This window comes from Crassostrea angulata, chromosome 4, assembly GCF_025612915.1.
Source record: "Crassostrea angulata isolate pt1a10 chromosome 4, ASM2561291v2, whole genome shotgun sequence".
NCBI classification, from domain to species: domain Eukaryota; kingdom Metazoa; phylum Mollusca; class Bivalvia; order Ostreida; family Ostreidae; genus Magallana; species Magallana angulata.
The window spans coordinates 18,316,731-18,330,606 of NC_069114.1; the positions used below are offsets into that span (position 1 = coordinate 18,316,731).

Below are 13,876 nucleotides of genomic sequence, written 5' to 3' on the forward strand. Positions count from 1 at the left end.
TAATTGTCGAGCTCTTTATCGTTTAATTAAAGACAATTTTAGCTGTATAAAAGGACATCTGAGGCAGAGGATGAACTTTTTAAAATTTATTTTCAACAGCCTGCGCAGATCCATAACTTTTCTAGATCCATACATAAGCAAGGTCCGCATAGATCCATACATAAGAATGTCGCATAATGAAATTAGAATGTTACTGTGTTTGATCCACGGTAAACAGACAGCTAGTAAGTGACAGGAGTCTGGAAGTGCATATGTACACATTATGGCGGACATTGCATTTTATGTGGAGTATAAAATGATTAGGCATAGCCAGCACTGGTAAACATATATGTCACATATACACATTAAAATATTTATAAACATTCATAGTAAGCACAATAGCCTAGCGCATGCGTACCAATAATATCTTGGATTAATCGGGAAACCTTGGCGAGTACGGTGCCAAAATCAAATTCTATGTAATCGACTGAGACTTTCTGAATGCTATAAAAAAGGCGAAGGCGAAAGTGCAAAGTTGCGAAGGCGAAGGAGCGATAGTAGTATCGCTCCTTCGCCTTCGCACTTTCGCCATCGCATCTTCGCGCTTCGCCGTCGCATCTTCGCACTTTCGCTCCTTAGCCGTCGCACTTTCGCCTTCGCAACTTCGCACTCGAAGTGGCCCCATCGGAACACCATAACAGAAAGCTGTTAAATCTCAAGCAGGTGAACATTGCGAAACGCAGACTGATCAAGAACAAAGGCCATGATACAAAGTCTATTATTATACTTTCATGCATATGTTAAATACTGAAATCTGATTGGTTTAGACGCAGTAGATAATCCCTTCTATTATCCTCAGCGTTAGCAACACACTTAGCAACGGGTAACACAACGAATTGTTACATGCGCGTAAACTATGCGCGTACGGTTCGCCAAAGAATTCACGTCATTCATATATAAAAGTAGTAAAGTTTTCTTTAAAAGTAAGACCTTCAGTATAATAAAATAAATAGTGCCCGTTTAGGAGGGTAAGAGTTGAAATTGACACCCCTCGAAAGCCATTGTCAACCTCCGCTTCGCGTCGGTTGACAACAGTTTTCTCGGGGTGTCAATTTCAACTCTTACCCTCCTAAACAGGCACTATTTATATAATACCGTCAGTGTTAAGAACGCTACAGTCGGTACAAAATCTGCATGGTGTGTTTACTCAAAGCGCATGCAGACATGGTTCGATCCATGCAATTTGCTAGTTCACACCGTTGCAACAGTCATTATCAATAAAACAAAATGTCCACGAAATATTGATTTTCTGTTACCATTGAAAAGGGGTTTCAAAATTTATGACTAACGCGCGGTATTCAATTTGTCTGCACCGCCTTGGTGGTTATAGGACCGACGACATCCAAAAATAAGCATTTAATATTTTATATAAAAATGACAGAATTAACCCTCCATACCAAGGTATTATAAACGCTTGAACGGCGAGCACTGTTGGATTACGATCTATCGGGAAGTAAAATAACGCTTAGAGTTTTAATTTAACTTGATGAGCTGTGGACCAGCTGTCTCTAATGTCTATGAGGAACTGTTGAGCCTTAATAAATCGGACGTAAATAGTTAGAAGGAAGATGCATGTAGTGACAGCGTAAACTTGTTTTATGGTATGGAGGACAGTTCAATTCAACACATAATTAGCCACGGATCGCAAGTTCTGTTCTTGAAATTGAAGGAGCGAGCAGAGAATGCTAGAGGTGGACCGGGTTCAATTACTAGAGTCGGAAGAAAAGCAGCAAGATGAAGGGAATATTGAAGACACTTTCGATTTCAAGTGGCGGTGCCTCGTAGCCCTGATTTCCATACTATTCTTTTTGATGTCGTTCGATTGTGACCTTGTTTTAGCCAGTGCGTATTTCGAGAGAGAAATGTACCATGAGTTCAGCTTGACAATATCCATTACCGTCACTGCTAGTTTGGTGATAGGGAGCTTGAGTACATTTTGGATCATTCAGAATTCCTCGACAAAGAAATCCCCACCAGGAATTAGATATGTTCTGTGTATTTTGACCAGGTTTCCAATGTCAGGATTGGCTAGGTAAGCTATTGTCTTTCCTCCAATGTTTATTTTATAAAAAAAAAAAACAGAAGTGGTTGTTATGACTACACCAATTTAATTTATGCATATGAACATTTGTGGGAAGGAACATTGTTTGAAAGAAACAAAAAAAACTGAAAGGGGCTCTATTGTTTTGTTGTGTTTTTAGGGATATATACATGTACATGTAGTACACTGACATATCAAACTGGTCAGTGGTCAGTTATGTTGTATTAAAATGTAGACTATCACCAAATTCCTATTTTTCGTTGGTTTAAGATTGGTAGGTTGTATCGTCATCCGGCATTTTAATTGACTACCTCGGAATTCAGTAGTTATAAATATATTTTCTGATCGGCATTATTTTTTTTATGCTGAAAATTTATAAAAATTGTGTTCTGGGACGATTACCCGACATTACTGACACTTCGAAAATGGAGAAAATGATTCGGAAGTGGGGAAACAATGCCTTGTTGAAATGTCTCTGTAAATATTGTTTCCGGGAAATTATTTTCAAAAACAAAATGAATGCTTTTAAAATAACTCACAAAATGTACTTTCAATATACATATAGTATAAAATTTAAATGGAACAGCTTTGCAAAATATCAAAGTAACAGTCTGACGTGACCCGGAATTGGCGACTTCACTGTATTAGAACTTGCATTGTGAATTAAAATAAAAAATTCTACAACAAGTCAAACTTTAGACAATTTATTTCGTTTAAGTTTATGTATAATTATTATGTTTATTGGTTATTTATAAAGCCTTTTCTTACGTGAAAGCCATATCCATCGAATTTAGTAGGAATATCCCGATATCCGGCGTTTTTCTAGCTCCTTTTTTTATATATAATTTTGATATTTGAAAGTTTATTTTGCCAGGATATTTTTCGTGTAAGTAAAATATCAAAATCGTTAAAACAAAGCCAAGAAAAACGTCAGATAATTCGGACTTCTTATGTTTTGTGGTTATTTTCTAATATGCTGAATGTAAATCTTATTCGTTACTGTAAGCATGGAACATGTAATATAAATCTTAACCTCATTTTCCATCTTAATTATAAGTGCACTTGTAAGTATTTCATTGCAATTACACGTTTTAGAGAGTTAGAGATTTTTTTTTTCAAGTATGTAATTTCATACGTTGAATTCTAGAGATGCAGACGTATTAAGCCGATGGATTATAAAGAGAGGTGACGGCCACCAAGGGAAGTTTTTACAGATTAACAGGGAAGCAAGAACTCTTAGGCTGTATGATGCACTAATAGGAAACGCGGCACAGTTTTTGCTGCAGGGATATTTTTACATTACCAAATTTAAGGAAATTGACGCATATTTAAGTAAGTATTATGGCAAACAAACTCTTGCCTTTTCTTGTAATTTCTGAGCCTTTGTTTACCCGGGTTTTTTTTGTGATATCTTAAAAGTACACAAAAAGAAATCAAAGTACTGAAAGTACTGTTAGACGGTGGCGCCGTTTGAAAGTGGTATATTACATGTATGATAATTATTGTTGTCGAAAATCCAAAGCCAGTATCTCATACATGTACTAATACTTAACGCTTACTCGCACAACTGGTCGTGAGTTTCCTACATGGATAATTCTGTGGAAATCGTAGTTGTGATCACAATCCACACCTTACAATTGTTGTGTCTCTTTATCGTCATCTTTTGGGGGAAACCCATAGATTTATCACAGTAGCCTTTGTAGTATAGAAGTTTGTATCTATATGTTTGTATCTATATCAGTTGACATTAAAACTCCGTTTTCGGTAATACATGTACTACATATATGTATTTTGATTGCCCCAGAATGACTCATTAAATAGGTGGGTTGCCACCACATATTGAATGAATAAATCAAATCCAAAGCGATTTCATCACAGTGCGCCCAAATATTTGATTGTGTAAAGAAGGGGATTTTTGGGTCCCCCCCCCCCTCTTTACCTTTGGGTTGACTCCGTAAAGGGGAACAACTTTTGAAAAAGTGTAGATTGGATATGATAAATGGATAAAATACTTATCAGTTTTTACTAATTATTTGGTAGACATGTAGTATGTTTATTGTCCCTCTCGACAGCATTTTCGTCAATTTCTTCGCGGGGAAAAAGTTGCAGTCTCGTGGACCATCACACTTGCTTTTGTCCTCATAGTCAGTTCATACATGTAGGTGTAAAGAAAACGGAATAGTTTACAAGAACCTGTTTGATAAACCTGCTATTGCTTTTGGAATGCACGTCATCATGAAACAGAAGAGTCAATCAATATTTTATTTTCGACTTTAGTGGATTATTTCCATTTGCTCACAACGAAAGTGAATAAAAATTTGAAAAAATATATCATACAATATTCAGTCGCGGCAGTTTCATTATTCAACGTTTTAAAGTACATTTGTCCTATTGTATTTAGCTATAGATTTATTCAAATCATTTGAATGGATTTGGGAAAGTCACATGTATATTTTATCGCTTCTCAGTACACTTTAACACGCATAATTTACTTGCTACATTAAACTCTTCTAGTAAATGTACAACAAATATTGATTAATTATTCAAAATTAGTTTTCAAAAAAACCAAACAAACAAAATCCAAGTTGAACGCATGTTTTTCTGACCGTACAGCTGTGTATATAAATTTCAATTTATTCTTTGCATGTACTATATACACCACTGGTATATCTAGGGTTCGCAAATCCCAGCAATATTTCCGGAAAGCTATAGTTCTGTAGCTCAGCAGAAAACTACAGTCATCTATGAAGCACAATTTTTGCCTTCATGTTTCATTATTTATCGCAAATATAGCATGGATGTATACGCTACGGCTGATGTAGCATTTCGTTGAGTGATGCCACTTTCTAACCGTTGTGTATTTCGATTGCGAGTCGCAACAAACTGGCGCATTTATATATTAGGCCTGCCTATTATGGAAACAAATGTCGAAGAAAGGTCATACTTGTAGTTGTACTCGCGAGATAAAAATTATTTGAGAACAAAAGGGGCGATATTTACGTACATGTGTAATAATGTTATCTGTTAGTGAAAAAATCCCCCCAAAACCAAAGAAAAGGTTCTCAAATAACAGAGACGTCGACGGGCGCATATGGATTAAAGTAACAGATTGTACTTCGCTCATCAAATTGCGTTATTCAGTTTATTGTGAAAAAATTCGTTAGAAACTGTTTAGTGAACAAAACTATTATATCTTACATTACCGTTCCCAATGTATCATAAATGTATAAGGAATATTGCATGAGTTGAACCGATTGTTTTTTCTCACGAAAAAGCTAGCGTTTGCTGTAAATTATTTAGAGATACACGAGCTGACACGCCGTGAAATCCATAAGACGTTTTACAGCATATGTCTTTAATCCCTTATTTGCTTACGAAAAATCTGAACTGAAAATCTTTGAAACATCGTAAAATGTGGTTTGTTTATACATGTAAAATTGTAAAATGGCGACTCGATTTGCACATGACTTTTACAATCCGAGGTCGATCGATTAGCGTGTTTGAGAGAGAGTCAGTAGCAAGTAAAGCGTTAACATCAGTAGTAAATATTGTCTGATGAATATTGAGGTTCCTGTAATAAAATTAATGTTCCTACATACTGAGTGGGTTACAAAATAAGGTTCATGTAAATCACAGGTCAGTCCAAAATTAAACACATTTGTATCGTAAATTTCAAGTTTTTTGTATGTTTAAAAACACATGCACACTTGTAGAAGAAAGTGTGCCATTGATTGGTTGAAGTTCAATAAAATGTAATTAATGTTATATTCATTGTCAGTATCTGTTGTGAATTCTTTGGAATAAGCTACAACAAAATAAATATTCTGCCTCAACTAAAATTAATGCGTTGAAAAATTGCTGAAATATGAAATGGCAAACCTGTTTAAATAGTGTGTTTCTGACAATGGTTTACATCATAAAAAAACAAGAAGCGATTATTGTGAGATCTCTTAGAAGTGATCGCAGTGATATAGTTTATGCAGCCCTGATACAGAGTTAAACGTCACAACTGGCAGTTGGTGCATAAATTTTCGATACCGCGTAAGCAGACAGGGTAACGGCCAATTTAAAATAAAACACAATTTCCTAAATTATTTAAATATATGTACAAAATAATTAGCAGCTATTATGCTTAAAATATCTGATCAGATTAAAATTAGTTCTCATACTGAAATCGACACATAGATAAAACATTGTCTGTAACACTGAATACCTAACAGAGTTATCGTTCCTTATCCGCTAGGGCCCCCGTGAGAAATACTCTTCCGGTCAGGCCGTAGCAATAGACCGTGGCTATTTATAGCCACCGTCTAAAAAGAAAACAAATTGTGTTTTACCTGATGTCGCCAAAAAAAAATTTATCAAAATTGATTCTTTTATTTAGCGTCGTCTTAATCATAAAAATTATTATTATTATATTATAAAAAATATAGCGTTATGCAGAGAGAAAAATGATTGTGTTATTTATAACCGTTACGTTTAAAGTCAACAATTTTGGGGAAACAACTTTTATTTTTATTTTTCTTTAATTTTAGATTTCCTGTACTGCATGTCCGTCATTTCGTCCTTTGTTATTGTTGTCTGGTCTGTGACAACTTATACCTCATCGTCCGACAGAGACCGTGCACTAGCCGCTGTACCTGACAACAACAAAGGCGACAGCAACACAACAAAGGGTCTCGCCACCACGCTACTGGACATCTTCAGCAACCGAACCTTTCTCATCTTGTTTCTCCTTAGCAATGTGATCTTTGTAGCCACCTTTCTGGTTTTTAGTTGGACCACAAGTCACAATTATAATTATAATTAATTTTTTAGATATGTTTTACAAATACAATGTACTACTATTATAATTATATTTTTTTAAGAATGAGTGTCTCAATGTTTTCTACAAGAATAGATGTGTAATCTGTATATTATGATGTGCTGAAAAATCCAACAGGGCCTGGTGCTGAAAATAAAATGTTTCATGTCATTTATTGGAAAATTTGTTTTTCTTTTTTTCATTTTATTGAGATTGTGATGCCCTTTACACATACAAATAGGTGAATAGCTCAGCTCTACTGTATCGAATAATTATGTATTTATAAGTACCTTTGAAGACGAGCTTTACCCTTTTTTTAAAGCGATAGAATTTAGTAAATATTCCCGATTTCCACCATTGAATTTATGGATGAATTCAAACATTATTCCGAAACAATATAACACAGTTATGACCATCGAATGCACGATTGTACAACAGTCGAATTATAAAGATCTAGACGATATTGAAAAATAATAAAAAATGAAAACCATGCAGGTGAAATGTTTAAGTATAATTATCCCTTTAAGCGAATCTATATCATGGCCAATACAATGTTCTGTGCCACGTCAGTCGTGCTATTCACCTGAAACTTTCAAGCCAGTGACATTGTTTATTTCATAATGTATTCATCCTGATTTGACCATTTTGAAAATTCCTGAAAAATTCTAACACTTCTTTCCTTATGTAAAATAATCGTATAACTTGTCATATCACGTTAGCATTGGGCAAGTCATGTGATGGTTTTCTACTGCAATGATAGCTATAGTACGTCCCAAGATATTTATGCCGCACATTTTCTTAAATTGTTCTTTATTTTTATAAATACCTCAGGGTTCAAACTATGTTCATTCAAAAATATGAACAAATCCCAAGATTTTCCCTTTGTAACGCCCCCTCTAGCTTGTCAGGTTTCAATACACGTCTAAAAACAAAAAGTCTACGAGAATTTTACATTGCAAAAGAGATGAAGGTACCCGGATGATAACGTTGAAAAATTGTGCGAGGTATTCCGAGTGACTTCTGAATGGAGAAAAGATGTAAAGTTAACACTCTCCTTTGTAAATCTCCCTAAGAAGTCGGTTTTCGTTTCTGTGATTTTTTTAAATGAAAAAACGATAGAACTATTTTAACAAGACCTTGGACTTTCAGTTGGACGTAGAGCTCTATCTATTTAAGGTAAGGTTTGCGGTTACAGGGAGATAACTCACACATTTTCTTTGTGACGTAACATCAACTACCCTTTATTTCAGTTATGACGTCAAAATTTATATGACGTCATAATTGATTTCAGTTTTTTTTTCTTTCGCGGGCTTTTTTAGTATCAATGAAAAAATAAGAGGACACAAGCATTTTATCAATTTCTACGAAAACGAAATCCGCATCATATGGTTTTGAATAGTGCTTTAGAAACATCAGATTACACATATTCTAAGATACGTTTTTCCTGAAATCGGTGGACTTGGAAAGGTTTCAAATAAGATGTTTTTGTTTACATAATAGTAGTCCAAAAATTAAGACTGTTGTTGCATTTTATTCTATTTTTAGATAGTTGATCAGAAATTAATAAAAGTAAATCATGATATTAATAGTGATATTATTTTCGAACATTTTAAGCATAAATAACCCCCATAATAGTCACATATAAAATGTACATATTTTCACGAAATTGTTTACATTTCATCAAAATGAAAATTGGAAATCATGAACTTTGACCTTTTGTAGTTATAAAACGGGACGGGCAAAATTCATTTGAATTTCATGAGAAAAAGACTTTTGTATAGTGAACAAAATGGTATGTAACTTTGGACTCCATCGGAAATTTTCCTGCGTGCACACAAAATTAAATGAAGGCCCGGTGCTCCAAGATGTCCGTTGACGTCAACGTTTTTTACTCATTTTTGGAGCGTTGTTCGTACCAATTCGGCGATAAAAAGGCCATAAATTTTTCAATTTAATTGAAACTCTCAGCAAATGACCTTCATAAGTCACTTTGATGTCATATGAAATATCGTTCATTTTTCTGCGCTCCAACGGTACATTTTCTTAATATTTAAACAAATGCGTACAAAATATAAAAAATAAAAATCTGACATGCTCCGTGAGGCATATCATATCAAAATAATCAAGCTGTATATTTTTTACGGTGCATTTAAAACATACAAATCTTTACATATTTCATCGAAAATACGTCAAGTTTAAATCTGAAAAGTTTCGCTGTTATCATGCAAATAGCCCGCTCACAATCGATCTTGTCCGCGAACTTTTTCTAACAACCCTCGTACTTTTGTGGTTGATTTATGTCGCGGTGGGGATTATTCTTTGATCGATCAAAACTAAAAATGGATGATTTTGGCCATTTATATAGTCTTTATTTACTTTCTTACAAGAGAAGCTCTGTATAAAAAAGATAATAGAAAATTTTAAAGCAAAAATATTTGTGGGGTTTTCTTTACAGCATATGCAAATATTTATTTATTACCAAAATGTTACCGTATATTTAAAACATTAAGGCAGATCTGATGGTTGATTAGTTTACCATATAGCATTTATGACATTTAAAGGACAAAAACCACGGTCTTGCACGGACTGACCTCAGCCCCCCCCCCCCCCCCCCCCCACCACCACCACCACCAAAATTATCAAATCACTCACAAAATCCTCAACTCAAATCCTTAAAAGAAAAGTGCATAAACTTGAGGTAAAAACTCAGACTTGATGCTGACTATTGACTTGAGGAAAGTTGATGACGGCGGGGCCAGACTGCTAAGAGGTGTTGTTACTATGGTAACCTTCGCATCTATGGAATATTGGCTGCTCTTTATGTGAACACGTTCTAATCGACAAGAAGAAGAATTTACGTCATATGAATCATAATTAAGCGATGAAAGTTGAAAATGGCAGTTTATTCAACTAAAGTCAGTAAGATAAGTTTATGATAAAGATTAAAGAATTCATCATTACATAGATCTGTATTTTTTTTAGACAATGCACTAATTCTCGCTTCTTGAAGTTAACAATGAAGGCCATGGAAATTGGATACTCTTTTAAAATAATTTATTTCATAGTAAATGTTATTTTGTAATATTTACATATACCGAGTATGCTTCCATCTACATGTATTTCTTACTGAAACTTTAGTTATTTCATAGCTCTATAGAAACAGCCAGACTGAAATCTACACGCCCCGTTTATTGATTGGTCGAAACCTACGGCAACCTAAGAAAAATCACGCACTGTACGAAATAATCATGATGATGTCAGACTCAAATTCCCATAGGAGACGATTAATTTGACTGTTTCTTTTAGATAACGTACTTGTGTATGTTCACTGTAATTTAATGAATTTTACAATCAAATTATCAATTTATTAAAAGAAGGGTGTTGATATACACAATAAAAAGCTTTCTTTAATTGATGATTCATGCGCTGTCGCGGGTTATGTATCTTTTTCTGCAATGTCACCAACTTCATAACCTGCATGCATCATCAAAGAAAGCATTTTATTGTTTAAATAAATCACTTGGTAAACACAAAGATACATTATCTTTTTCTTCCTGAAAATTTATAAAAATTATTCATAACTTACCGTACACATTTATTTAGTTCTCTAACTTTTCTGAAGGGCATATAATTAAGAGTTTAAAAAATCATCTTATTAGCAAATATTTCCTGATAGTTTCAAATTTGGAAAAATAAAATTATAAAAGCCCCAGCGGTATTTGAAAACATTAATCTAATCTGTAATGTGGATTACAGATTCGTATATAGTACTAGTAAAATAAACGCTCTAACCCATTGCGTTACTCTGTTGGGTAAAAACATTGGGAAAGATGCATGCGCATGAATGTTAACTCCTGTATTCAATACATGAAAACGAATCCATCTATCATTATGATAACAATATTGTAGTCGAGTTTTAAAGTTCGGGGTAATTTCATATAAAATTCCCTGTACAATAACGGAAACTTGTTTTTGTCGATGGGGCTTTTGTCCTGTTTGTACAGTTTTTGTTGGGGTTTTTTTTAAAGGAAAATACATTTGCAGAACAAATCTAAGGTTAAAGTTTATCTGGTCCGAGCACTATTCCTGCTTTTTTGTAAATTAGAGAATATAATATTGTTTATAAAAAGGAGTATACTAGTTTTTTAAGTTTTCGAAATAGAGAACATGTCATTTTAATTCAGGAAAAAATCTTTGAAGATAAATAAAAATCGCCTTTATTTACCCAAGTCTTTGCATTAAAATTAAATTCTAAGATTGCTTTATCTTTGTCTATTTATAATCTAATAGTCGAAATACTTGCATTGGTCTATAATTATTATATCTTACGATATAGTTATAAAACATCTAACTGCAGATAACTTCAACTACCCCAAAAGTTGGTTTTGTTGAATAGGGTTATCTTTCTTTGAATGCATGTTATTCAGCATAGGGGTTGTAGCAAGGGAGCATACCTTGCACCCCTTCTTCAATTCACGTCATTCCAAAATAGCTCAAATAATACATTGATATCTATATTTTTTCTCCATTTTTTGTGTAATGACTTTTCAAATAGTATTTTTTACATGAATAATAAAAAAGCGATATTTTATCATAGAAATAAAACCCCTGTTGAGTACATGTAGATACATGTAATTGGGACTCACATCTTTGCTAGCCAAGGTTCTACTATCCGCTCCTCTCGGCGGATCGCACCCCCGTAAAATTGGATAGCGGAGATGCTGGACTCAATGCAACTGAAGTTGATTTTGTAACATATTTTTAAAAATCATGTGTTCATTTAATGGGTCCGTATGGAACAGTTCTGTAGCGGTGATACAATATTAACGTAATGCTTTTCCGCTTAGTATTGAGAAATATGTAATTTATCATATATGAAAGGTTAAATCATGAGTAGTACTTGATGAAGTGGTATTTAAAACACACATGAATTTCACCGACATACATGAAGATGAATAAAGTATCCAATAAATTCTTTCTGAAAAGTACATTTTCTATAGTATACTTATAAATATTCCATTCCATGGCGGTAACTTCTGTACAGACAATGGTTCGTTGCTCGTTTAGCCCAGTTTCACGGAGAGTCATTGCAAACCAAAGACTGTACTAGCACTGAGTGCATGCTGGAACAGTCGCTTTTTGATACATCTATGATGTACTGTAAACTATAAGATAGCGATGATACGGCGAAGTTCTAAAAGTACCTTTGTATAAATATAGATTCATGATGTTTAACGATGTATTTCAGTGATTTACTTGTTGTTGCTTTCCGCCAAAAGCGCTAAATTAAAATCACAGCCAAATGAAATAGGTTTACAGTATATAAGGCTTTATGGGTACTAAGGCGAAACTTACTCTCAACCGACTTTTAACGAAATTCACTTGAAACCTATACCACGTGATAAACATACCATATTTTCCTTTTCGTCGCGAATATTTCTCGCCGCGAATCAGTCTTCGAATGTCTCTCGTGTATGTACACGTATTTGTTTGATATTATTAACATAGGCGTGTTCGCGAAAATTAGTCACTGCGAACAAGTTCATCATTAATCAATCGCGAAATAAAGTTATTACGAAAAAAAGTTTGTTATTTTTGCATTTTAAAATGCTTTCGTCAATTCTGATACTCTAGCATTTTGTAATTCTTAGACTAGGTTGTAATGCTGTAATAATATTAGTACTCTGTGAACATTTTGAGTTGTAATGTAGGAGTTACACTGTGATTGTACTGAGTATAGTAATGTAGTAACTTACAGAATGAGTTGTAATGTAGGAATTACACTGTGATCGTACTGAGTACAGGAATGTAGTAACTTACAGATTGAATTGTAATGTAGGAATTACACTGTGATCGTACTGAGTATAGGAATGTGTAACTTACAGATTGAGTTGTAATATAGGAATTACACTGCATGTGATCGAACGTATTATAGCTATGTAGTAACTAACAGACTGAGTTGTAATGAAAGAGTTACGCTGTGATTGTACTGAGTATAGTAATGTAGTAACTTACAGAATGAGTTGTAATGTAAGAATTACACTGTGATCGTACTGAGTGCAGGAATGTAGTAACTTACAGATTGAGTTGTAATGTAGGAATTACACTGTGGTCGTACTGAGTATAGGAATGTGTAACTTACAGATTGAGTTGTAATATAGGAATTACACTGCATGTGATCGAATGTATTATAGCTATGTAGTAACTAACAGATTGAGTTGTAATGTAGGAGTTACGCTGTGATTGTACTGAGTATAGTAATGTAGTAACTTACGGATTGAATTGTGATGTAAGAATTACACTGTGGTCGTACTGAGTACAGGAATGTAGTAACTAACAGATTGAGTCGTATGGTATGAATTACTCTTGGTTGTATTAAGAAGTAGTGTGCTAACTGTACGATTGAGTAGTAATGTAGGAATCACTCTGTTTTGATTTACTGCTTGGTAACTGCATATTGAGTAATAATGTAGTAATAGTGATGTAGTATTTACCACGTAATCGTACTAAATGACTCTGTAATTACTGTTCAAACATACTGAGTAGTTAATTTAAAGTACATTGTAATTTCTTCTTTAACGATGATAAGGAAACGCTATAATCAGATAATTATGGATAATTGTTGATTTTGTGTGATGACGTTGTTTTCCGTTTATATCGAAGGTTGCGTAAAAGATCGGTTTCCCATAGTTATATGCCAAAGGTGACGTAATAGATCAAGTTATCAGAAAATAAACCGTGATTGACAGAAGTTTCTCTTACTTAGCGGTGGGAAATAAACTGTTAACAACGTCTGTTGAAATCCAAAAAGTTTAAAGAAAAATCTTAGTTGTAAATAAATAGATATTTCAAACGCTTTAATTTGTTTGTTTGTTTGCTGCGAAATTCAAATTTCTTTAATTTACATTATACAATTACCAGAAATATGCTCCAGAGCTACCCCCCCCCCCGGAAAACACAAATAACCGTCGGAACCCCCCCCCCCTTTTGGA

General features: G+C 34.0%; 1 protein-coding gene across 1 annotated transcript; it reads left to right on the plus strand.

Moving 5' to 3' along the window:
* Positions 1–1,473: 1,473 nt before the first annotated feature.
* Positions 1,474–7,032, plus strand: LOC128182593 (uncharacterized). The gene is made up of 3 exons (XM_052851315.1): positions 1,474–2,071; positions 3,228–3,412; positions 6,616–7,032. The coding sequence occupies exons 1-3, from the start codon at positions 1,722–1,724 to the stop codon at positions 6,888–6,890; spliced, it is 810 nt and encodes a 269-aa protein (XP_052707275.1). The 5' UTR covers positions 1,474–1,721; the 3' UTR covers positions 6,891–7,032.
* Positions 7,033–13,876: the final 6,844 nt, after the last annotated feature.

Bases quoted from the DNA above. Each gene is read 5' to 3' on its own strand.
- LOC128182593 (XM_052851315.1), top strand. From the start codon at position 1,722: ATGCTAGAGGTGGACCGGGTTCAATTACTAGAGTCGGAAGAAAAGCAG. The intron at 2,072-3,227 runs GTAAGCTATTGT...GTTGAATTCTAG, and splicing joins CCAATGTCAGGATTGGCTAG to AGATGCAGACGTATTAAGCC. The intron at 3,413-6,615 runs GTAAGTATTATG...CTTTAATTTTAG, and splicing joins GGAAATTGACGCATATTTAA to ATTTCCTGTACTGCATGTCC.